General features: G+C 43.9%; 1 protein-coding gene across 1 annotated transcript in view; it reads left to right on the top strand.

Moving 5' to 3' along the window:
* PTPRC (protein tyrosine phosphatase receptor type C) overlaps positions 1-22,939 on the top strand; it is a gene marked incomplete at its 5' end in the record, with an annotated part of 85,936 nt that overhangs the window by 22,069 nt on the left and 40,928 nt on the right. The window contains one exon of the mRNA XM_081914975.1: positions 20,680-20,712. Coding sequence (XP_081771101.1) covers positions 20,680-20,712 — 33 coding nt within the window. The remainder of the gene's footprint in view (positions 1-20,679; positions 20,713-22,939) is intronic.

The raw sequence follows: 22,939 nt of genomic DNA, 5'->3' as shown, positions 1-22,939 counted from the left end.
AATGTGCATTAGAGATGCTTTAAATGTATGGGCTCTGTCCTAGACAGACTTGCCTTGAAAGAACCCCCATTTAACACAGTGCGAATTACTTACAAGTAGACATGCCTAGGAATGTGCTGTAACTCTAAAAACGGCTTTAAAATGTTTTCTGTGTGGTTCCTCATAGCTTTATCTGTTAAGAAAAACAAGATAATCATAGGTAACCATAAAAGCAAGCAGCAAGCAACTGTGATTTACAGTGGTACCTCAGATTACATACGCTTCAGGTTACATATGCTTCAGGTTACAGACTCCGCTAACCCAGAAATAGTGCTTCAGATTAAGAACTTTGCTTCAGGATGAGAACAGAAATCGTGCTCCAGCGGCATGGCGGCAGCAGGAGGCCCCTTTAGCTAAAGTGGTGCTTCAGGTTAAGAACAGTTTCAGGTTAAGTACAGACCTCCGGAAAGAATTAAGTATTTAACCTGAGGTACCACTGTATTGGGATGTATTTCTGTCACACAGATCAGGTGAGGGGAAAAACCTTAAAGAATCTGTATGGTTTGTTAGCATATATCTAAGACTGAACCATTGCCAAGTGATTCAAAATCAGGCTGTTTCGTATTAAATATGAAATAGCAAAACTAAAAATAAATTATTTGGTGAAAAATTCAGATTTAGGCCTAGAAAAAATCTCTAGCTCTGGTGATTCAGAGCTGAACTACACACAGTGCAGAATCTTGATCTACAGTTTTTCCTGGGTGTAATCTTTTCAGATGACAATGAGTGGGTAGGAGAAGGGAATTGCCCTTCCATGTAGCCATTATTCCCCACAAAACAAAACCTAGTATGAAGGCTGGAAAGTTCGTTTCCACTACATGCTAGTTTATTGTATGGGGACCATTCATTCATACATTATATATACATCAACCAAAATTATCTGGTTTAAGTAGTTTAAACCCAAGAAGTCATATGAATTCTGGGAAGGGAATCTGGAACTGAATATTGGAAAGGCAGAAATGGAAACATGCACAGGATCCAAGAGAAGACAATGACAGTGCATAAAAGAAGGAAATAAATACATATAAAAATCAGGCGGCAGATGTGTAAATGGGTCCCATGATTCACTTCTGTGAAGGGCCTTGTGTTTTTTTTCTCCCTCCAATACTTCTCAGACCTGGTGTTTGAGTCTGAAATGGCCTCAGGACTGCCAAATAGCAGTGACAGCTGCATCTTCATGCAGATACTTCCTTAAAGCCACATTTTCCTAGATTTGCCTTGAATGTGTGTCTAAACCAACAACAACAACTCTCAGCTTGTTTCAACAACACATTTACCTGTTTTAAAATTCAAATATTGTGATGTAAGTGGGAGAAGTGAAGGAGCTGTTGCTACAGGGCTTGCACTCCTTTCCCCTCCCCATTCCTCTTTCCTTTTGCATCGTTACCAATTTGATCTTTTACTCAGAACTGGTCCATGGCATTTTGCTTCCTGAAGCAAAAGACAAGAGGGAGCCCATTCTCAATTCCAGAACAATTTAGGTAGTATATATTTTTTTTTATAAAATTTTTATTAATTTTTCAAACACATAATAAAAAACAAACACATCACAAAACAAAAACATACACAACATTAAACATATATCGACTTCCCCTTACCTCCCTTTCGCTGCATCCTTATTCCAAAATTCTTTAGCAACCCTTTAGTCAATTTATCTAATTAACTTCCTTTTCATTAAATTTCCTTAAATTTGTTAGTTACAGCTGTAATTCTCTACTTCTTATCCCTTGACATCTTAACATTCCTCAATTTTACAACAATTTTTAAGATATATTTTGAATTTCTTCCAATCCTCTTCCACCGTCTCTTTCCCCTGGTCGCGGATTCTGCCAGTCATCTCTGCCAATCCCATAAAGTCCGTCACCTTTGTCTGCCATTCTTCCAGAGTAGGTAGTTCTTGCATCTTCCAATACTTTGCCAGAAGGATTCTTGCTGCTGTAGTTGCATACATAAAGAAAGTCCTATCCTTTTTTGGCACCATTTGGCCAACCATGCCAGGAGAAAAGCCTCAGGTTTCTTAGGAAAAGTCCATTTAAGGACTTTCTTAATTTCATTATAGATCATTTCCCAAAAGGCTTTAATCTTTGGGCAGGTCCACCAAAGGTGATAAAAAGTACCTTCAGCCTCATTACATTTCCAACATTTGTTAACAATTTAGGTAGTATAGAAGTGTGAATAATAATAACAAACTAACAAAACAACAAACATAAAAGTTTGCTCACATGACTATTTGAGTACTTTGCCATCAGAAAGTCCTCCTCTGCTTTATCAAGTCAGGTATTTTTTTGTACCTGAATGATAATGGGCTGTTGTTTTTGTCGCCTGATAGATACTGTGATAATGTCAGACAAATAAAGCTATGATTGCTTTCAAGAAAGTGTGGGTAGAACAATCCCGCATCTATGATTTTCATACAGGAAGGATGTAGGTGGCACATCTAGAAACCTTCTGAGACCTCTGCTTGGCAACTGTGCTTAACTTTTCAGCAAAATGTGCCATAGTGCTGCTGCTTCTACATGCCATACAATGCCCAAATAATCAATAATGTACTTTAATGCAGCAAACATTTGGAAGTTTCAACCTTTGTCCAACAATAGCTATTTTGGTGAAAAGGCACATTTGAAACAATGTCGTAATGCAAATCTCCACAGATGGAGCATTTCAGCAAATAAGCAGTAACTGCAATGTTTACCCACCCACCCAAACCCACCCACCATGATATGAAGGAGGGACTATAGAATGACCTCTGACCTGGAAGTTCCTCCTTTCTTATTACATCCTTCCTGCGACACATTAGAGAACTGTCAAGGGTCAGAACTCTGTGATCATCCCACGATAATGATAAAATACCTTGGTACCTTGGTTCTTGAATGTAATCTGTTCCGTTCCAGAAGTTGGTCTGACTTCCAAAACGTTCAAAAACCAAGGCGCAACTTCTGATTGGCTGCAGGATCTTCCTGCACTCAAGCGGAAGCTGTGTTGGATGTTTGGCTTCTGAAAAACGTTCAAAAACCAGAACATTTACTTCCAGGTTTTCGGCGTTCGGGAGGCAATTTGTTTGTTAACTAAGCCAAGCGAGAACTTAAATGAATGCAGTATTTTATATAATGGCTTCACAACATGAAGTATTTTATTTGTAATGCCACGTCAACCCCTCTAAGGGGGTCATATTCACAATCTGGGCTCAGGCTGAGAGAAAGCTGTCTGCCTAAGACCACCTACTTGAATTTATTTTATTTATTTCATACAATTTATGAAACCTGTGACAGAGCTTTCTGTGTACAGGGAATGGTTTGTTTGTTTTGAAATGCTGGAAGATTCAATCATGTGAGCTCCCACTTAGAAACTGAAGTGGTACCATCAAGACACAGGTTTTCCATCTTAGCTCCCATTTGTGAAAATGGGCCTATGTCACATCCTGAAGTTGTTCATGATATTATTATATAATACCCCTCACATTTTGCTTGAAATGCAGTGTAAACCAAAGTATAGGTAAAGGTAAAGGGACCTCTGACCATTAGGTACAATCGTGACCGACTCTGGGGTTGCGGCGCTCATCTCGCTTTATTTGCCGAGGGAGCTGGCATACAGCTTCCGGGTCATGTGGCCAGCATGACTAAGCTGCTTCTGGCGAACCAGAGCAGCGCACGGAAACACTGTTTATCTTCCCGCCAGAGCAATACCTATTTATCTACTTGCACTTTGACATGCTTTCAAACTGCTAGGTTGGCAGGAACAGGGACCGAGCAAAGGGAGCTCGCCCCGTCGTGGGGATTCGAACCACCGACATTCTGATCAGCAAGTCCTAGGCTCTGTGGTTTAACCCACAGCGCCACCCGCATCCCAACCATAGTATAAACTCTCCTAAATTGTAACATTTAGCTTTAACTAAACTGTCTTCTTTTCCCAATTTTCAAAAGCTTCCCGTTTAGATTTTAAAACAGTGGTAACTCTGGTTGTGAACTTAATTCGTTCCGGAGGTCCATTCTTAAGCTGAAACCGTTCTTATCCTGAGGCACACTTTCGCTAATGGAGCCTCCCACTGCACATGCAGTGCTAAGGACTGCAAGCTGACACACGCTCTTTACAACTGCGTAGGGTCTGCAAGCGGCAGATAAAATTAACATAGCCACATCCGGCAGCCCTTCGCCGTTTGAGCTGGAAGTCATGTGTCAGGAAACAAAACCAGTTCACATGCGAAGAACCACATACTCACATATGAAGCTACACTTGTTTCTTCAGTGCGGTGTTCAGTGAAAATGAAATATTCCTCCATTTGAGCTCCTCATTTCATTTTTTTAAAAAAGAATCCCACTTTATATTTTCACCCAAATATTATTTTCATTTCATATCTACAGTAATCTAAGTAAGCTGTAAGAATGTGTGTGTATCTTCTGTTGTCTAAATGATTATAGAACCCACCTGCAGGTGATATATCCCCCCCCCCCAATTGCTTTTTACCGAAATGCATAACCCTTCCCCTGTTTATTTACATCTGGGCAGTGGAGCAGGACTTCCTTGAACTGTGCTCAGGCGGGAACTATTTGCAAAAGCTGCAAAGTGGTTTGTGAACTGGTGACGTGCCAATGGAATTCTTCCTTCTCCTCCTGCAAAGCAAGGCCAGAGCTTTGCAGAGCAGACAAGTGAAAATTCAAAATATCTTCCTGAAAACTTAAAAAGTTTGAGTAATGCTCGATTGCCCTCTTTAGTAAGCTTAATCGGCAGAGGAAGAAGCTAACTTTCAAGGTGACTCATCTCAGTAGGAGCGGGGACTGGGCCCCTTTGGCAATGTTTCGGTTGTTCCTTCTCTCAATTTTGAGTCAAGAAGAAGAAGAAGAAGAAGAAGAAGAAGAAGAAGAAGAAGAAGGGGGCGATCCAACCAAAGTTAAGCACTTGTAAGGTCCACTGATTTCAAAGAAAGAAGGCATAGCCAACCCATTGAAATGAATGGGATTTAGACAAGAACATTGGCTACATTGTAGTCTATACTGCTAACCCTCTTACTTGTGGAGTTGGAAAAGGAAATATATAGGCAAGTATCCTTCGGGAAAGCGTGTTCTCCTTCATGGAGAGCATGTGTTGCGGTGGGGGCCGCCAGGACACTCCAAAGTTGGGGGCGGGCTAACTGATCATTGGCCACTGATGCGATTGGGGCTTCCCTTGTTGTTGGGAAGAAGTTAATGTTGCCATTTATTGATTGACAGCCAGAAATGCTAAAACTCCTTCCACGAGGCTAGGGCTTCCTCTTTTCGCCCGTGCATCAGATTGCCCGTCCCTCCCTCCCTAGAATAGGGTTGTTCGCTTTGACCTTGCTATGCCTGTCATGGGGTCGTCTGCTTTGGAGCGGGGGCCTGGTAGGAATTTTGTCCATCTGGCTGATTGGCTGGGGCCATTTGGTTTTTGCCTACTGCGTAGCAAATCGTCACAACTTGTAAGGTTGCGGTTAGGCATTGGTTTATGGTTTGGTTGGTTGAGGGGCATGGATTGGCTGTGCCTGCCCCTCTAATGCTGCTGCTGCAAGGGATTCCGTTAAAGGAATTGGGGGCTAACTATTGCTTGTCCACTCTGTCAAGGGGGCTCGGGCCATAGCAATGAGCTCCTGGTTGCATTTGGGGTGAGGGCAGGTTCCCTGCTCCGCGTAACCCCCAAGTGTATTCCCCCATTCTGACTTTCGCATCGTGCAGAATGTCAGTCTGTCCCCCATGGTGGGGGCAGATAGTCACAACCAATGCCTAAGCAACCACTCACAAATTTGTATTTTAATAAAGTTGTGGCCAAAATTATTGCCAAAAATCTTAAACAAAAAATTCTGTGTGATGTGTGAGTTATTGGGGTGGACCTGGGGATCTCGACATGCAAAGATACTTCAAATTGCTCTGTGCCTGGCACTGAATTGAAATATTTGTTTGATTACAGTTGTTTAACTTGAAGCCATTTGCTTGTCTGCTTTTTAATTGTTTTGCACGGACTTGCAATAGCATTCCTCATCAGCACCCAGAACACCCAGCCGAATACCAGGACCAAAATAGACAGACGAGGGAGTGGAGTGTTCTGCATAGGCGAGAAGGCCTGTGGAACTCCCTACCAATAGAGGTTCAGCAGGAACCTCTATTGTCCCTTTCTCCATACAACTTTTTGGAAAACCATATTATTCAGAAAAGGCCTTGCAACATAACTTTTCTCTTTTTAATGAACCTGTATTTATTGACGTTTTATTGATTTCTTAAAGTAAGGTTTTCTGGATACTTTTTTGCCGATTTCATCCTTCTATGTTACAGGCCACGAGGCTATATATTTTTATTTAGATTTCAAATATGTAAATGAACTAAATAAATACATAAAGTCAGCAAAGGCAAAGGTAGGCTGCATTTGGAAAATACCTTTTCCTTTACATTTCCTTACGTGATAATTTCTGCATTTTGTGCAATCTTTCACGCAACATGACAGCCGCTTCTGAAAATTTCGTGAAAGTTTAGCACTAATTTCTGCGTTCTTTCCTGGGGAGGGTGGGGAGAGGAACGTGTTTGCAACCCCATTAACTCAGAAAATTGAAGCGTTTTCATGTGATCAAATTTGGGGTGATATACTGGCACACGTTTCTTTATTGATCATAAAGCCATTGTTCCATAACACAACAGATTACTGGCAGTGGTGTGCAATCAGTGAACTATGGGAATTAGGATAGTCCCCATAATATTCCCTTGGTGCCTCCTTCCCAAAGCTCTGGAAGCTTCTGCCCAGCTTAGGGAAGGAGGTGCAATGCTCTGACATGCTCAGGTGTGCGACATCAGGGTGTCACGCACGCAACGTCCCCCTCCCCCAATTGCCCTCGCAAACTGGGATCTCTGGCCCTAACCATTCCCCTACGGGAAATTTCACTGCGCGCAGCTGGATGCTGCAGTGTACAGTGGTACCTCGGGTTACATACGCTTCAGGTTAGAGACTCCGCTAACCCAGAAATAGTAGCTCGGGTTAAGAACTTTGCTTCAGGATGAGAACAGAAATCGTGCTCCGGCGGCGCGGCAGCAGCAGGAGGCCCCATTAACTAAAGTGGTGCTTCAGGTTAAGAACAGTTTCAGGTTAAGAACGGACCTCCAGAACGAATAAAGTACAGTGGTACCTCAGGTTAAGTACTTTATTCGTTCCGGAGGTCCGTACTTAACCTGAAACTGTTCTTAACCTGAAGCACCACTTTAGCTAATGGGGCCTCCTGCTGCTGCCGTGCCACCGGAGCACGATTTCTGTTCTCATTCTGAAGCAAAGTTCTTAAACTGAAGCACTATTTCTGGGTTAGCGGAGTGTGTAACCTGAAGCATATGTAACCTGAAACGTATGTAACCTGAGGTACCACTGTAGAAGGGACATTAGGAATCAGGACAGAAGTGCTAGCATTACCATCAGCAAAAGTAACCCAATAAACTCCACCTCAGAATGCAGCCACAGTGCACCTGTATGGCCTGCTGGGTGTTTAACATCCCCGCCGCCTGGTTTTTTCCAGTGCTGAGCAAACAGGAAAAGCAAGAGTTTTATCATTTCCTGGAGGAGGCCTTGCATATAGCAGCTCACCAGCTCTGCAGGCCTGCCCTTTAAGAGCAAAGCGCTCGCTTCTTCACCGAATGTTCCCACACATTCTTACTGGGAACTAACATGAGAAAGATTTGCTTGAAGCTGTTCCCTTGAATCAGAGTTGCCTGCAGTCAAACCTCCTCAGCTTTAATGAAGATAAGCATTGCATATATATATATATATATATATATATATATATATATATGCAGGTTTTGGTGTCCTCGGGTGTCTTCCCGTGTAAAAGTTGGGGTGTCTAGGCGACGTTTCGACGAGGTCTCACTCGTCATCTTCAGGCTGGTGCTTTCGGCTTCTTGTTACTGGAACAGAGCAGGATCTCAGTGTTTGAGTTCCTATAAATACTGTTGAGGGGGTGTGGTGTATAGTCTGTTGAGGGGGTGTGGTGTATAGTCTTCTCAGAAAAACTCTTCACAAAGTTCAAGAGGTCAAGACACAAAGACTTTAGCAACTAATCCACACCTAATGACCCACCTAAGTGGTACTCAGGATATCACTCAAGAAATCACTCAAGATATCCCTCAAGTAATTAAGGAACAAAAGAAGAAAAGGCACACTAGCCTGGGAACTTCCTCTCTGCCCAGAACATTGGAGGCTATACACCACACCCCCTCAACAGTATTTATAGGAACTCAAACACTGAGATCCTGCTCTGTTCCAGTAACAAGAAGCCGAAAGCACCAGCCTGAAGATGACGAGTGAGACCTCGTCGAAACGTCGCCTAGACACCCCAACTTTTACACGGGAAGACACCCGAGGACACCAAAACCTGCATTCCTGTACCCGTGAAAATCTACGAAAGCATATATATATATATATATATATATATATATATATATATTTACCTGCTTAGGATAGTCAGGAAAGAACTTTAGTCCTCCACAGATGTTCCTCTGCTGTTTTATGGCAGCATTTTATCAGGGTTTATTTTCTTGGCAGCCTTACCGGTAGCGCTACTGCCAAACGTTTAGCTTTGTACCTACAAACCGAGGTTTGTTTTGTTGATAAAACAAATAGCACTGATGTCCTCTTCCTTGTAATAGTTTGCTCTCTTTCTCTCTCTCTCCCTGTCTCACCGGTAATAACTGAAATGCCACTGTACACCTCTGAAATAGCTTGTTGTCAAGGTCAGGAAAGATGTTTACAGGTCTGTTAAATTCCCTAGCTCATGTACCTCAATGCTGTCTCTGAGACAGGAGGGTAACTGGAGCATGTAATCACATGTTCTCCCAGCTATTGCCCGAAGGCTTTATCTGGGGCCTAAAGTATAGGCTTTTTAAAGTCCACAGCTGACTTTCAAAGACTCGGCCACTCTTACAGATTCTGTACCTAAGTGGGCTTTTAAAAAAATCAACCTTTTATTTTCCCTCGCCTGCTGCAGTCTTTCAGGCCGAAGTATGGAAATAAACAGTGCTTTTTTTCCTAAAAAAAATGTTTAGGGGTACTCTAATTTTCCTACTCATATTGAAATACTGCTCTTCAATGAGGCCAAACTTAGATTCGCAAAATGTTTAGGGGTATGCGTAGCCCTTTAGCCCCCCCCATAAAGAGATATCTATATCTCTTTATGGAACAATGTCCCATTAATTGCAATGAGAAATATTTACACACACTATTACGGACCCTCCAAGAATCCCTAGTTTCCAGGGACAGTGCCTGGAAGCTGTCCTGGTTTATGATTTGATCCCGGAGTATCTGACTTTTCCTTAGGAAAAGTATTGGTGGGTAGGAAATGTTAGAGGGTATGGTGTTAATGCGACTCCTGAGCCAAGAAGATAAGTAATTGCGTGTCAAGGTCCCCAAGACACCACAAATAAGAACACAATGACACCTGATTTTTGTTTAAGGTTTTTGGCATAATTTTGGGCACACCTTTATTAAAAATACAGCAATGTGAGTGATTGCTTAGGCATTGGTAGCGACTAACTGACCCCATACGGGGACAGCTCTGACATTCGCACCCCCCGCGAAGTCAGCAAGGGTAAGTCACCTTGGGGATAGAGACGGGACTGGGAACCATGCCTCACCTCTCTACAGAATGCTCCCAGGGGCTCTTGCGTGGCCCTAGCCCCTTGCCAGGGGGTTCGGACAAAGGCATGGCGAGCCCCTGGGTTCTTTTAACGGAAAACCCTTGCAGCAGCAGCATTTTGGAAGGGCAGGCACAGCCAAATCCATACCCTTCCACCAACCAATTCCCAAACCAATGCCTAACTGCAACCTTACAAGTTGTGACGATTTGCTACGCAGTAGGCAAAAACCAAATGGCACCAGCCAATCAGCCAAATGGACAAAATTCCTGCCAGGCCCCTGCCCCAAAGCGGACGACCCCATGACAGGCATAGCAAGGTCAAGCAAACAGCCTAACATTAGGGAGGGAGGGTGATCCGAAGCACGCAGCGAAAGAGGAAACTCGTCACTGCATGCAGTGTATTTAACAAACAGGGCTGTCAATCAATAAATGGCAACATATAAATCCCCCAGTAACAGTCTGCCCCTGCTTAAAGATAGCCAAACTCATTTGCCCAGCAACAGTGATGTGTCTTGTCAGCCCCCACCGCAACACGTGCTCTCTATGAGGGAGAACACGCTTTATACAACTGTTAGAAGAGTTCTGTTTTATTATGTTTTTCTATATGTTGGAAGCTGCCCAGAGTGGCCAGGGCGACCCAGCCACATGGGCAGGGTATAAAAAATAAAGTTGTTGTTGTTGTTGTTGTTGAATAGGATGTCCCTATTTTCATCGGAGAAATATTGGAAGGTATGCTATTATACACATGCTTACTTGTCTCACTGAAATCCATGAGTAGAAATGATTTGCTTTGACTGGTTCATGCCCATTTCATACCCTCCAACAATTCTCCAATGAAAATAGGGACATCCCATTCCATAATGATAATTTTATTATTTATTCCCCACACATCTCACGGGGTTGCCCCAGCCACACTGGGCAGCTTCCAAACATATAGAAAAACATAATAAAAGATTAAACATTAAAAAAAACCTTCCCGATATAGGATTGCCTTCAGATGGCTCGGGGGTGGGATAATTCCATACCTTCCAACATTTCTCCGATGAAAATAGGGACATCCTAAGGAAAAGCAGGACATTCCAGGATGAAATCAGAAACCAGGACGGCTTCTGTAAATCAAGGACTTTCCCTGGAAAATAGGGGCACTTGGAGGGTCTGCCATTTATGTATTTTAAGGCAAAACCCAGAAATTTGCTGCACTTGCTTTGCTGTGGCTGAGAAACCTAGGTTGTTTGCAAGAGGGTAAAATGATATCTTTCCTCCAACCCCATCACTGTGCCTTTGTATGAATGAGCAGCTGCTAGATATCTATCAGCCAGCAAAGGTTAGGTACTTTCTTCAGAAATCTGGGTCATGATAAACAGATAAGACTGGCAATGTGGTTTAGAGAGCCCAGTTTCCTGGTGACACGATGGCTGGGAATCAGATGCAGAGACGGCAAGGGCTGCTGAAGGTTCCATTAAGCTCGGAACAAGAAATGGTGGGATCCCGAGTGACAGTTTGTTGGAAAACAAAGTTCTTGTACGAGCCTTGCTGTAATGGTATCTTTATTGCGGTTGAGATCATTCCTTGGCTGCTTTGGACATTTCAGAGTCTTCAAAGGATTACAACAGGGAGAGGATTTGCATTGTAACGGTGTTGCTGTTGCAGAACAGCAATGATAAGTCTGAATTGTCTGTTCAGAATGAAGACTGCCATGTGTCCCCCATCTGACTCCTCCTCTCCACTCTTTTTTGCTTTTTTACTGCACAGACAATGATAAATTAAAGAAGCTGTACTGCCTGTTGAATCAGGGGCAGTGCATTAGCAACACAGAGACCAGTTCTGGCCCACAAAGCATTTTATCTGATTCCAAGTGGCTCTACCAAAATTTAATTAAGGTGTGCTTAAAGTTCACTCACAAAACAAAGAAAATGTTTTATAATGTGTGTGTGTGTGTGTGAGAGAGAGAGAGAGAGAGAGAGAGAGAGAGAGGGGGGGGGAGGGAGAGAGAGAGATACCATCCTGTAATATTACCACCCTTCTTTTAAGTACTAAAATATAAAAAGGTAAAGGGACCCCTGACCATTAGGTCCAGTCGTGGCCGACTCTGGGGTTGCGGTGCTCATCTCGCTTTATTGTCCGAGGGAGCCGGCGTACAGCTTCTGGGTCATGTGGCCAGCATGACTAAGTCGCTTCTGGCGAGCCAGAGCAGCGCACGGAAACACCGTTTACCTTCCCACTGGAGCAGTACCTATTTATCTACTTGCACTTGGACTGGCTTTCGAACTGCTAGGTTGGCAGGAGCAGGGACCGAGCAACGGGAGCTCACCCTGTCACGGGGATTCGAACCGCTGACCTTCTGATCAGCAAGTCCTAGGCTCCGTGGTTTAACCAACAGCGCTTAATTGCATTCTTCCTTCAAAGCGTTTAGAGGCAATGTACATAATTCTCTCACACCCTTCAATTTTAACCTCACACTAGCTGAATCTGCAACATACATTCAAAGACATAATTTAAAGAACCCCGGGAACAGTAATTTAACCCTCACAGAACTGTGATTCCCAGCACCTTAACAAACCACAGTGTCAAAAAGTCTTTCGGGGAAGCCATGTGCCTTAAATGAATGGTGTGTGTGTGCAGCCCATGTCAAGTGAAGATTGGTGACTGGCCTTAGAGCACCCAGTGTGGCTGATAGGGGATTTAAATGCTGTTCTTCCCAGTCCTAGGCCAACAGTTTAGCCCGGGGGTTGGGGAAACTTTTCTGCCTAGGATGACAGGGATTACCAAGGTTTCATTCCCAGCCCTACCTGAAGATGCTGGGGATTAGCTCTGGGACCATCTGCATGCAAGGAGATGCTCCCCCACTAAGCTACAGCTAATATTGTTAGAATTTCAACTATAGTTGAATATTGCTAAATAGTTCAACAAATTCCATCTTCTGAAGTTATATTCCAACAGAATATTAAAACAGGATGGAACATCACACGTTAAAAACATCCCTAAACAGGGCTGCCTTCAGATGTATTCTAAAAGTCAGATAGTTGCTTATTTCCTTGACATTTGATGGAAAAGCATTCCACAGGGTGGGTGCCACTACCGAGAAGGCCCTCTGCCTGGTTCCCTGTAACCTCACTTCCTGCAGTGAGGGAACCCCCAGAAGGCCCTCAGAGCTGGACCTCAGTGTCTGGGCTGGATGATGGAGCTGGAGATGCTCCTTCAGGTATACTGGGCCAAGGCCATTTAGGGCTTTAAAGGTCAGCACCAACACTTTGAATTGTGCTCAGAAATGTACTGGGAGCCAATGTAGGTCTTTCAGGACCGGTGTTTATATGGTCTCGGTGACCACTCCCAGTGACCAGTCTAGCTGCTGCATTCTGGATTGGTTGTAGTTTCTGGATCACCTTCAAAGGTAGCCCCACATAGAGCGCATTGCAGTAGTCCAAGTGGGAGATAACTAGAGCATGAACCACTCTGGTGAGACAGGAAGCATCAGGAGTCAGAAAAACGCTAATAATTGTATGTACAGTGGTACCTCGAGTTAGGAACTTAATTTATTCTGGAGGTCTGTTCTTAACCTGAAACTGTTCTTAAGCTGAAGCACCACTTTAGCTAATGGGGCCTCCTGCTGCCGCTGCGCCACGATTTCTCTTCTCATCCTGAAGCAAAGTTCTTAACCTGAGGTAATATTTCTGGGTTAGTGGAGTCTGTAACCTGAAGCGTATGTAACCTGAAGCGTATGTAACCTGAGGTACCACTGTGTTTATGAAGAACAAAACAGCAGCTATGGCTTCTAACCCCAGGCAAGACTAAAGGCCAGTTCCCATTGAGCTCTGGAGGAAACAACCAGAGAGGGGAAGAGAAGTTTCTTTTACAGGCTAGGCATGACACAACACACACACACACACAACAACAACAACAACAACAACGGCCTGTTTTAAATAAAAACCAGTATATGGATCTACTCTTATTCATCTGGGCCTGACAGGGCATTTTACTGTCATCTGAGGTACAAGCAAACGTAGGTAACATAAATGCTCTCAGTTTGTAGCACAGGGTTTGAATCAGGAAGCTCTCAACTACCCTGGAGAAGTTGTGGTTTTAGCACAGAGTGGGTCGATGCCTTTAGCATGCTGGTGCTATGGAAACCGAGTTTCGCCACAGAGAAGAACTCGCGTTCTAAACCACAGAGCGCTGCACACCCTCTTCCTTTTTTTATGCAGCCTCCCGAAGAAGAAAAACAGAAGTCGGCAAAGCGAAACCACAAATGAAGGAGGCGTTTGCAGCAATGCTATGCTAATTGCCTGATATAATGGGGGTCAGATAATGGGAAACTCTCACAATGGACACAGGGTTGCAACAGAGTGGACATATAATTTCAGTTCCTAAGAAAAGGGATGACAGCCGAATGTCCTAATGTGGAAGTTTAAATGCTTAAGGAAGACCGGAGCAACTTGTGAACCTCGAAGCCAAATACGGGCTGTCAATCATGTACAGAAGGCGGCCGCGCCCCCATTTCGCCCCGCCCCTGTTCCACCTTATTCCACCTCCTTTTCCTGCCACTTCCATAGCGATGTACATGTGCTATGGTTGTTGCCTGTGTTACATTAGAGAAAACTGCTTGGTGAAAATGTGTGCATGCAAAAATAAGTTATATTGGGATAATTTAACTCTGAAATGCCGATGAATTGTCATGAGGCCTTCTCTCTTTTTTAAAAATCAAAATCTGATGGGGAAACATGGAGACTTGAAACTAAGGTTGAAAAAAGTGAGAACCTGAGAGAAACTAAAATGGACACTGCCCATCCCTAGGGCCAGGAGAGTTTTTCTGAGGTAGACACTCCATAAAGTCCTGTCTCTGTTTATGTTCTGCACGGTAGTCCATAAGAACATAGCGTGTTCTCCTTCATGGAGAGCATGTGTTGCGGTGGGGGCCACCAGGACACTCCAAAGTTGGGGGCGGGCTAACTGATCGTTGGCCACTGATGTGATTGGGGCTTCCTTTGTTGTTGGGAAGAAATTAATGTTGCCATTTATTGATTGACAGCCAGAAATGCTAAAACTCCTTGCACGAGGCTAGGGCTTCCTCTTTTCGCCCATGCAGCGGATTGCCCGTCCCTCCCTCCCTAGAATAGGGTTGTTCGCTTTGACCTTGCTATGCCTGTCATGGGGTCGTCTGCTTTGGAGCGGGGGCCTGGTAGGAATTTTGTCCATCTGGCTGATTGGCTGGGGCCATTTGGTTTTTGCCTACTGCGTAGCAAATCGTCACAACTTGTAAGGTTGCGGTTAGGCATTGGTTTATGGTTTGGTTGGTTGAGGGGCATGGATTGGCTGTGCCTGCCCCTCTAATGCTGCTGCTGCAAGGGATTCCGTTAAAGGAATTGGGGGCTAACTATTGCTTGTCCACTCTGTCAAGGGGGCTCGGGCCATAGCAATGAGCTCCTGGTTGCATTTGGGGTGAGGGCAGGTTCCCTGCTCCGCGTAACCCCCAAGTGTATTCCCCCATTCTGACTTTCGCATTGTGCGGAATGTCAGTCTGTCCCCCATGGTGGGGGCAGATAGTCACAACCAATGCCTAAGCAACCACTCACAAATTTGTATTTTAATAAAGTTGTGGCCAAAATTATGCCAAAAACCTTAAGCAAAAATTCTGTGTGATGTGTGAGTTATTGGGGTGGACTTGAGGACCTCGACACGCAACTGTGTGCAGCAAGGATTAAGACCTTCACTGCAATTGCTCCAAGGCTGTGGATTCCACAGCATGGAACGACTTTCCTGATGAAGTTTACAACTGCTCTTGACTTGCAGCCTATCGAGACACTGCTGTTGATTCAGTGTATCTTGTTAGCTTTGTTTCTTAAAACAATTATTTGCTTTTATTGGGTTGTGTTGTTTTTTTAAAAATAATGTTGTTTTTCTGTCCAAAGCCCCTTTTGAACTTCAGAGTGGAGGGCTTCAGAATGTTCTAATAAAATAAAAAGGTGATCTGACTGAGGGGTTGTGGCCATGGTTGTGGAGGTGCTGCACTTCCAGATTTCAGGAGTGGGGATGTGTGTTTGAAGCATGAATGTCTTGTGAATGAGCACTGGGCAGCAGCTACAGTAGGTATATTGAATGTTATCTACTCTAGCAATAATCTTTTGCGCATAAAAAAATCTCATGATTGACAAAGTACAATGCTTTGTGCCAAATCACTGCTTACTCATCAAAAATTTTTAATGTGGTCATTTTCTTATTCTAATCTGAAAATATTGGTGTTGATCAATATTCCTGATTTCCATCTCTTTCCTTAATCTCAGTGAGGTGAGCTTCCTTCCGTCTCCCCCAGTACTGCTAAAAGCACAAACATTCTTTTATATATTGCATGCATTATTATACACATTATAATACATATATTATGGGATATACGTCCAGGTTTTCAAAAAGTATGAATGTAAGGCATTTTTTTGCTGAGGAAACATACTGCACCGGGTTTGACTCTTTTATATGCATCTTGCATATGATAAACCTTTTTGTATACAGTTTTGCATGTAATCAAACAGGCTTTTGTTTTAAAGATCATACATCTCAGAGGCAAGTGTGCTCTTGATGTAGGAGAAGGTCTGATGTAAGCAAAGCTCGATTCGGTTGGAACGTCATGCAATGCCTAGCACATATCCAACAGCCAAACTCTGAGTATAAACATGTTTATGAAAGGATTCCTCCTCTGTCCATAGTTGCCAGGTGTTGAGCGCCATTCAGTGCTCTGGTTTGGCTTGGCTTCTTCTCAGCATTCCCTGCTCACATCCTGGACGTTTAGCATTGAAACACCTTGTGGTGTCTTTTGTTGGGTTTCTTCCCACTCCACAAACATATCCAAATCACTACAGCTGGTTCTGTTTCCTTACAACTTCTGCAGACTGAGATTTAGAACAAGAAGGGTTTTATATATAAATAAGAAGGATCCCATTATTCATTATTTTATATTATTTATTACTTATATCCTGCTTTTCCTCCAAAAACAAGGGAAGGTTTCTTACCGTCCTTTTTTATTCAATATTTACAGAGAGAGGCTACAGAACCCAGCCTCTTGGATAATGGCATTGCCCCGAGTGAATCTCCACCCCTCTCTCTTCCACTTCCTCATTCATCACTTCTATGGGTGCTGCTACGTGCCCTGCCTTTGAGCTCTTTGCTTTCCTACTTTCAAGGCTTGCTGGGTTCTGGGAAGGATGGGGGTCTGAAAGGCTTTCCAATGACACTGTGTCTGTCAGCTGTCACCCCGCTTCCTCCTCCCCCTCCTTCCCCATTATTCTCCAACTTTCCCCCTCCTCTGCCTCTGAGCTATGATCTCCTGCAAACCACTGTTGTAAGTCTATATTGTCTTCCTCTTCCCTGGAAGGATCAGGGTAGGGAGACGGTCTCCACCATTCCTTCTCTGCCCAGTTCTTGACACTAGCATGCACCCCTCTGTTTGATTCCCCCCCTCCATGACCCTGTGAGGTAGGTTAGGCTGAGAGATAGGGTCCAGGGTAACCCAGTGAGCTTCAGAAGGATGACTGAATATTTGAACCCAGATCTCCCCAAGCCTAGTCCAATCAATACAGCATCATCCCCCTCCGCCTTTTCTTTTTAAAATGCCAGATGCAGTTGTGTGTGGAAGCTGACTTATAATAATAATAATAAATTTTATTTATACCCCTCCCTCCCTGGCCAGAGCAGGGCTCAGAGCAGCTAAAACCAATAAAATCACAGTAAAAAACATAATAGGGGAAAAGAAAAAAAGAAAAATATTAAATACAGGTTAAAATGCAATTTAAAATGCAGCCTCATTTTAAAAGTAGCTGATAAATCAAGACCATAAGGGGAGGGAAACTTAAGGGTCAGACTGAGTCCAAACCAAAGGCCAGGTGGAACAGCTCTGTCTTGCAGGCCCTGCAGAAAGATGTCAAGTCCCGCAGGGCCCTAGTCTCTTGTGAGAGAGCATTCCACCAAGTTGGGGCCAGTACTGAAAAGCCCCTGGCCCTAGTTGAGACCAATCTAACCACTTTGCGACCTGGGACCTCCAAAATGTTGTCATTTGGTCCTCCGCTAAAGGGGACCAATACCCCAACTTCAAGAAGGCCACAGCCAACCCCTTGCCATCTTATTTACAACCAGTCAGAGGGGGGGGGGCTCTGCTTGTCACTGGCTTTGCCTGTGCCATCTCCCTATCTCCCAGGCATATACCCGACGGGCACTAATCACTCCTAGTGATCATGAAGAACTGGTGCTGATTTAAGAAGGTAGCCAAGATGTGAGCTGCTGCAAAGAAGGTGCCCCACACCAAGATGATCAACAAAGTTCTCTGCAACTGTTGCCCCTACAACAAGATGCCTGCAGATTCAATGAATCAGTCCAGTTTTCCTCCTGCAGACGAGGCACACTTGTCTGCTTGTCATGCTGTTGTTTAGTCGTTTAGTCGTGCCCGACTCTTCATGACCCCATGGACCAGAGCACGCCAGGCACTTCTGCCTTCCACTCCCTCCCGCAGTTTGGTCAAATTCATGCTGGTAACTTCAAGAACACTATCCAACCATCTCGTCCTCTGTCGTCCCCTTCTCCTTGTGCCCTCCATCTTTCCCAACATCAGGGTCTTTTCCAGGGAGTCTTCTCTTCTCATGAGGTGGCCAAAGTATTGGAGCCTCAGCATCAGGATCTGTCCTTCCAGTAAGCATTCAGGGCTGATTTCCTTAAGAATGGAGACGTTTGATCTTCTTGCAGTCCATGGGACTCTCAAGAGTCTCCTCCAGCACCATAATTCAAAAGCATCAATTATTCGGCGATCAGCCTTCTTTATGGTCCAGCTCTCACTTCCATACATCACGACTGGGAAAACCATAGCTTTTACTATATGGGCCTTTGTTGGCAAGGCGATGTCTCTACTTTTTAAGATGCTCTCTAGGTTTGTCATTGCTTTTCTTGTCTGCTTGTCATATGAGGAGTTAATTTCTCAGCCTCTCCCCAATAGCACATTGCTGGTGGTGTTTCTGCTGCAATAATTTAATCTGTGCTGAAGCAGCAACCAGCAATCTGACCTCAAAGTGTTTGAACACATAAGAGAAAGCAAGAATATTCTATTTTTTTTAAATATGCAACATTTATTAGAAGGTTTTAGGCTGTGTTCATATACACACACTTGCCTGAGTATATGCTTCATCGCGCCTCTCTGACAATACTGAGCAGGGGGGAACCTAGGTTCCTATGACATTTGATTAGTGTACATATCTTCTTCACTCATCCTCCTTGTTTTTCGAGTCACGGCAGTCTGCATTGCCCTGCATGGGAGAAACCAAGTAAGACTAGGAATGTGGCTTTAAAAATCCAGATGAGCACCACTGATGAACGCAGATTAAAAAATTGCATGATGATAATATAACATAGGTGACTCTGGATTGTGGAAGTGCTGCCATTCCTTTACCATTAGTACTTTTGAAGTACTATAATGTAACCTTCTGTGGACAGGAACAGCCTAGGTTTTGTTGCCTATGCTCTGGTACCCTCTAGGCTAGGTAACTGCAATGCTGTTTCTGAAGGTGTTTCAGAAATGGTAGCAGGTACCCAAGTCCACAACCAGATTGTTGACCGATGCAAAAGGATCTGAACGTACATCATCAATTCTGACAAAGCTGCAGTGGCTTCTAAATGGTTTCCTGGCCCAGTTCAAGGTGCTGGTTTTCACCTATAAAGGCTTCTGTGACTCAAGACCTCAAGGACTACCTCTCCCCACATGAACCAACCCCAACCCTGCACTCATCACCCGAGGCCCTTCTCCATGTTCTCAGAGAACAGGCCATCTCAGCGGTGGCTCCCTGCTTGTAGAACGCTCTTCCCAGGAAGACATCCCTGACTCCATCATTACTTGTCTCCAGGTGCCAGGCAAAAATGTTCCTTTTCTGCTAGGCTTTGGCCTTCAATTATCTGTGGCTTCCTTTGTTGGTAGAGTGGGTTATTCCTTCCATATAAATATGGGTGAGTTTTAGCTTTTACTCTCTTTTAGTTTTATGTTGCTTTTAATTTATATGCTGCTTTTTGTAAGTTGCTCTGTCTTGCTTTTTGTAAAATAAAAATAAATAAATAAGTGACTACAAGGCTGAATTAATAATAATATGAATAGAAATAATAAATTAATAATAATATGAATAGAAAGGAATAGATCATAGATATACAATCAGGTGCCCTATGGTTTTTAACATCCTCTGTTCGTAAAAGGACTTCTCATCTTTTGACTTGGTGCCTCACCATTACCAGGTTACTATGGAACGGATATTTACTGCATACAGTTTGGTAGTGTTATGGTGCCATCTACAGATTTTTTTCTAAACTTTCTGTGCATTGCAGTACTGCTATACAGAGTATAATTGCTACTTCTTGGTACAGCTTTATTATGTATATGGCTAAAAACAACAACAAAACAGCAACAGAGGACGGCTTTCTATCATGAAACTCTTTGGTTAGCTTAACCCCTATGTTGCCTTCTGTACAAATGTTTGTCTGGGACTGGAAATCATGTTATTTGGATGTTTCCCTCCTCCCCCGATGTATTGCCTAAACTTCCTCTTTTGGACAAGAGTGGGATATTTTGCTTTATGTGCATAGGATGTGGTATTATGTTGCAAGAATCTAATCATTAATATATATATATATATTTTAAAAAACCTATTATACTGTACAGCATAAGGGAAGAGGTCACAAAAGGATCACAGACACTGCCTTGAAGACCTACAAATCTAAGAAAAGGCAGCTCAAAATAAATGCTCTTGCGTTTTCACCACTAAAAGCTCCTGGCCCCCCGTTTCCCGTGCTTATTCTGTTCAATTTTATTATATATAATAAATATATAATCACAACCAGTATGTTATGATTTACTTTTGCTGATAATTTATATCTCTATCATCTATCTATCTCTATTTCATCTATATCTGTACAATTTAAATACACCAAAGGATACAAAAGCCCCTTGTGGGACAAAAATCAAGAAATTGCATCTCAGATTTTTCTTTTCCCCCCTCTTCCTTTCTTTCCAGAAACAGTGGCAAAGAAACCTACTGCCCCTACTCCCCAAGGTAAGAAAATGTTGTTGTTTTTTATCACATTTATGTTAAATATTTGCTATAGATGGGTCATGATCCAGTTCTATGAGTGGGGTGGGCAGTGGGGAAGGCAATAAGTAAGCCGTGAGGGATTGGGTCAGCTCCCTCATTTGCAAGACAAACACCCAGAATATACATCACAGGCGGAATGGGTTCGGTTTCATCTTACAGAGAATGAAAATTTTGTTGGGTATTCTCTCTCCCAATTTACCTTTGACCTGCTCCTCAGTCCTGGGAACTATATTTAAGACTTTACTTGGATTAATTGTGACTTAATTGCTTTTTATCACTTTTTAGTTGTCGTGAATATAGAGCCAATATAGGGTTGGCTGTAGGCATAGTCATGGTTAGAGTAGACCTGTTGAAATTAATGAGATTTACATTGATCTCTAACCTAGGTCCTATAGACTTCTGTTCTGTTCTAAGCATGATCTGGATCTAACCCATAGTAATTAAAGAACAGATTTTCCCTCATTCATGTTTCAGACTTATTTCAGTTCAAACATCTAAGTTCAACTTCCAGAAATCTTTTTGAAAGAAAGCTGCACTAATGGGATTAATTGAGCAAATACACAGGTTGATCTTCAATGCATTTTTTCAGGGAAGTGTTCTTAATCTGGGTTAATTTTAGTAGCAAATCTAGAACCTAGCAATGGAAATGGTTCTGGATTAATTGGCAAAGAGCACAAGGACTTTTGGGTGGGCTCATGCCACTCCTTCCATCTTCCATACAGTGTCTAGCATACATTCAGCCACAAGGTACCGTATTTTTCGCTCTATAAGACGCATCAGACCATAAGAAGCACCTAGTTTTTGGAGGAGGAAAACAAGAAAAAAAAATATTCTGAATCTCAGAAGCCAGAACAGCAAAAGGGATCGCTGCGCAGCGAAAGCAGTGATCCCTCTTGCTGTTCTGGCTTCTGGGATAGCTGTGCAGCCTGCATTCGCTCCATAAGACGCACACACATTTCCCCTTACTTTTTAGGAGGGAAAAGTGGGTCTTATACAGCAAAAAATACGGTATTTGTCAGGCTTTTAAACTGCCACTTACTTACCTGACAGCCTTTGGCAAATCGGAGTTGCCAGCAGACAGCAACTCAGCTTAAGTTTGGTAAAATGGGAGATGTGGGTCTTTTTTGGTTTCACATGGGTGATCTGCCACACATCACATATGATCAAGAAGGCTAGTGACATTTTTTGAAGGCTATTGCCATCATGGGCAGCCATGTTTGATTTTTATCCAAAGGGTGTGTTCAGCAGATAAATATCCTTGAAATTGTGAGCCGCACCTGGCAAAGGTAAAAGGCCATGCTCAGTGCTGTTTTTTCTAGAAAAAAAGATGCCGGAACTCACCATGAATGTCTCACTTGTTCACTTAGAATGGCAATGGCTGCCACTGAGTTCTAGCTGAAAAACAAGCCCTGGCCTTCCATGAGGGGTGTGCTGGTCTGTGGGTTACCCGAGAGGCGAGGTCCAAGTCTGGTCCGTGGTCAAAGGTGCAACGTGGAGGCAGTCTGTAGTAGCTGAAGCAGGGTGCAGGGCAGGGAGTCGGGTGAAGTCAAGAACAGGCATGCAAGCAGGGAGCCAGGGCGGGTCAGGAGCGCTGGCAGAAAAGCAGGAGAGGGTTCAGGCAGGAACTAGCAACCAACAATGTTGCTCCCACAACTTGGGACTGGGGCTGGCCGGCTTTTATCTGCCCTGAGGCATAGGGCAGCCCCGATCCTCTGGTGACTCGCCTCTCCTGGCCTGGAGGTGAACACTCCTCCTGCGGGAACTTAGTTCCCTTAGCCTCTCTGCCCTGAACCTCTGTAGCTCAGGAGAGGCTGGAGGGTTACCAGATCCAGAGGCAACCTCAGCTTCCTCTGACGGGGCTGAGAGTGGAGCACCTGCAGGCAGTGGGTCCTCCACCAGCTCAGGAGCCAGAGCAGACTCTGCTGATTCCTGCACCTGAGGACCCAGCACAGGTGAAGACCCTTCAGGCTCAAGCCCCAGCCCCGGCTCAGCTGGTTCTGGAGGCGGGGAATCCTGTGCAGGCTGGGATCCCTCAGGTTCAGCATCCGAGTCCGAATCCCAGGCCATCACAAGGAGTTTTGCTGGGATGCACTAGCTAACCACCCCTCTGCCATATACCTCTTGCCATGGGCTGCATCCACTTAGAAAAAAGGTCTGCAGGGAGGAGCCTGTTGTACTTCTTTAGGCG

The sequence above is a fragment of the Podarcis melisellensis genome (genome assembly GCF_964234715.1).
Source record: "Podarcis melisellensis genome assembly, chromosome: 6".
Lineage (NCBI taxonomy): Eukaryota > Metazoa > Chordata > Lepidosauria > Squamata > Lacertidae > Podarcis > Podarcis melisellensis.
Note: the sequence above shows the minus strand (reverse complement) of the source record. Positions and strands in the feature narration are given on the sequence as shown.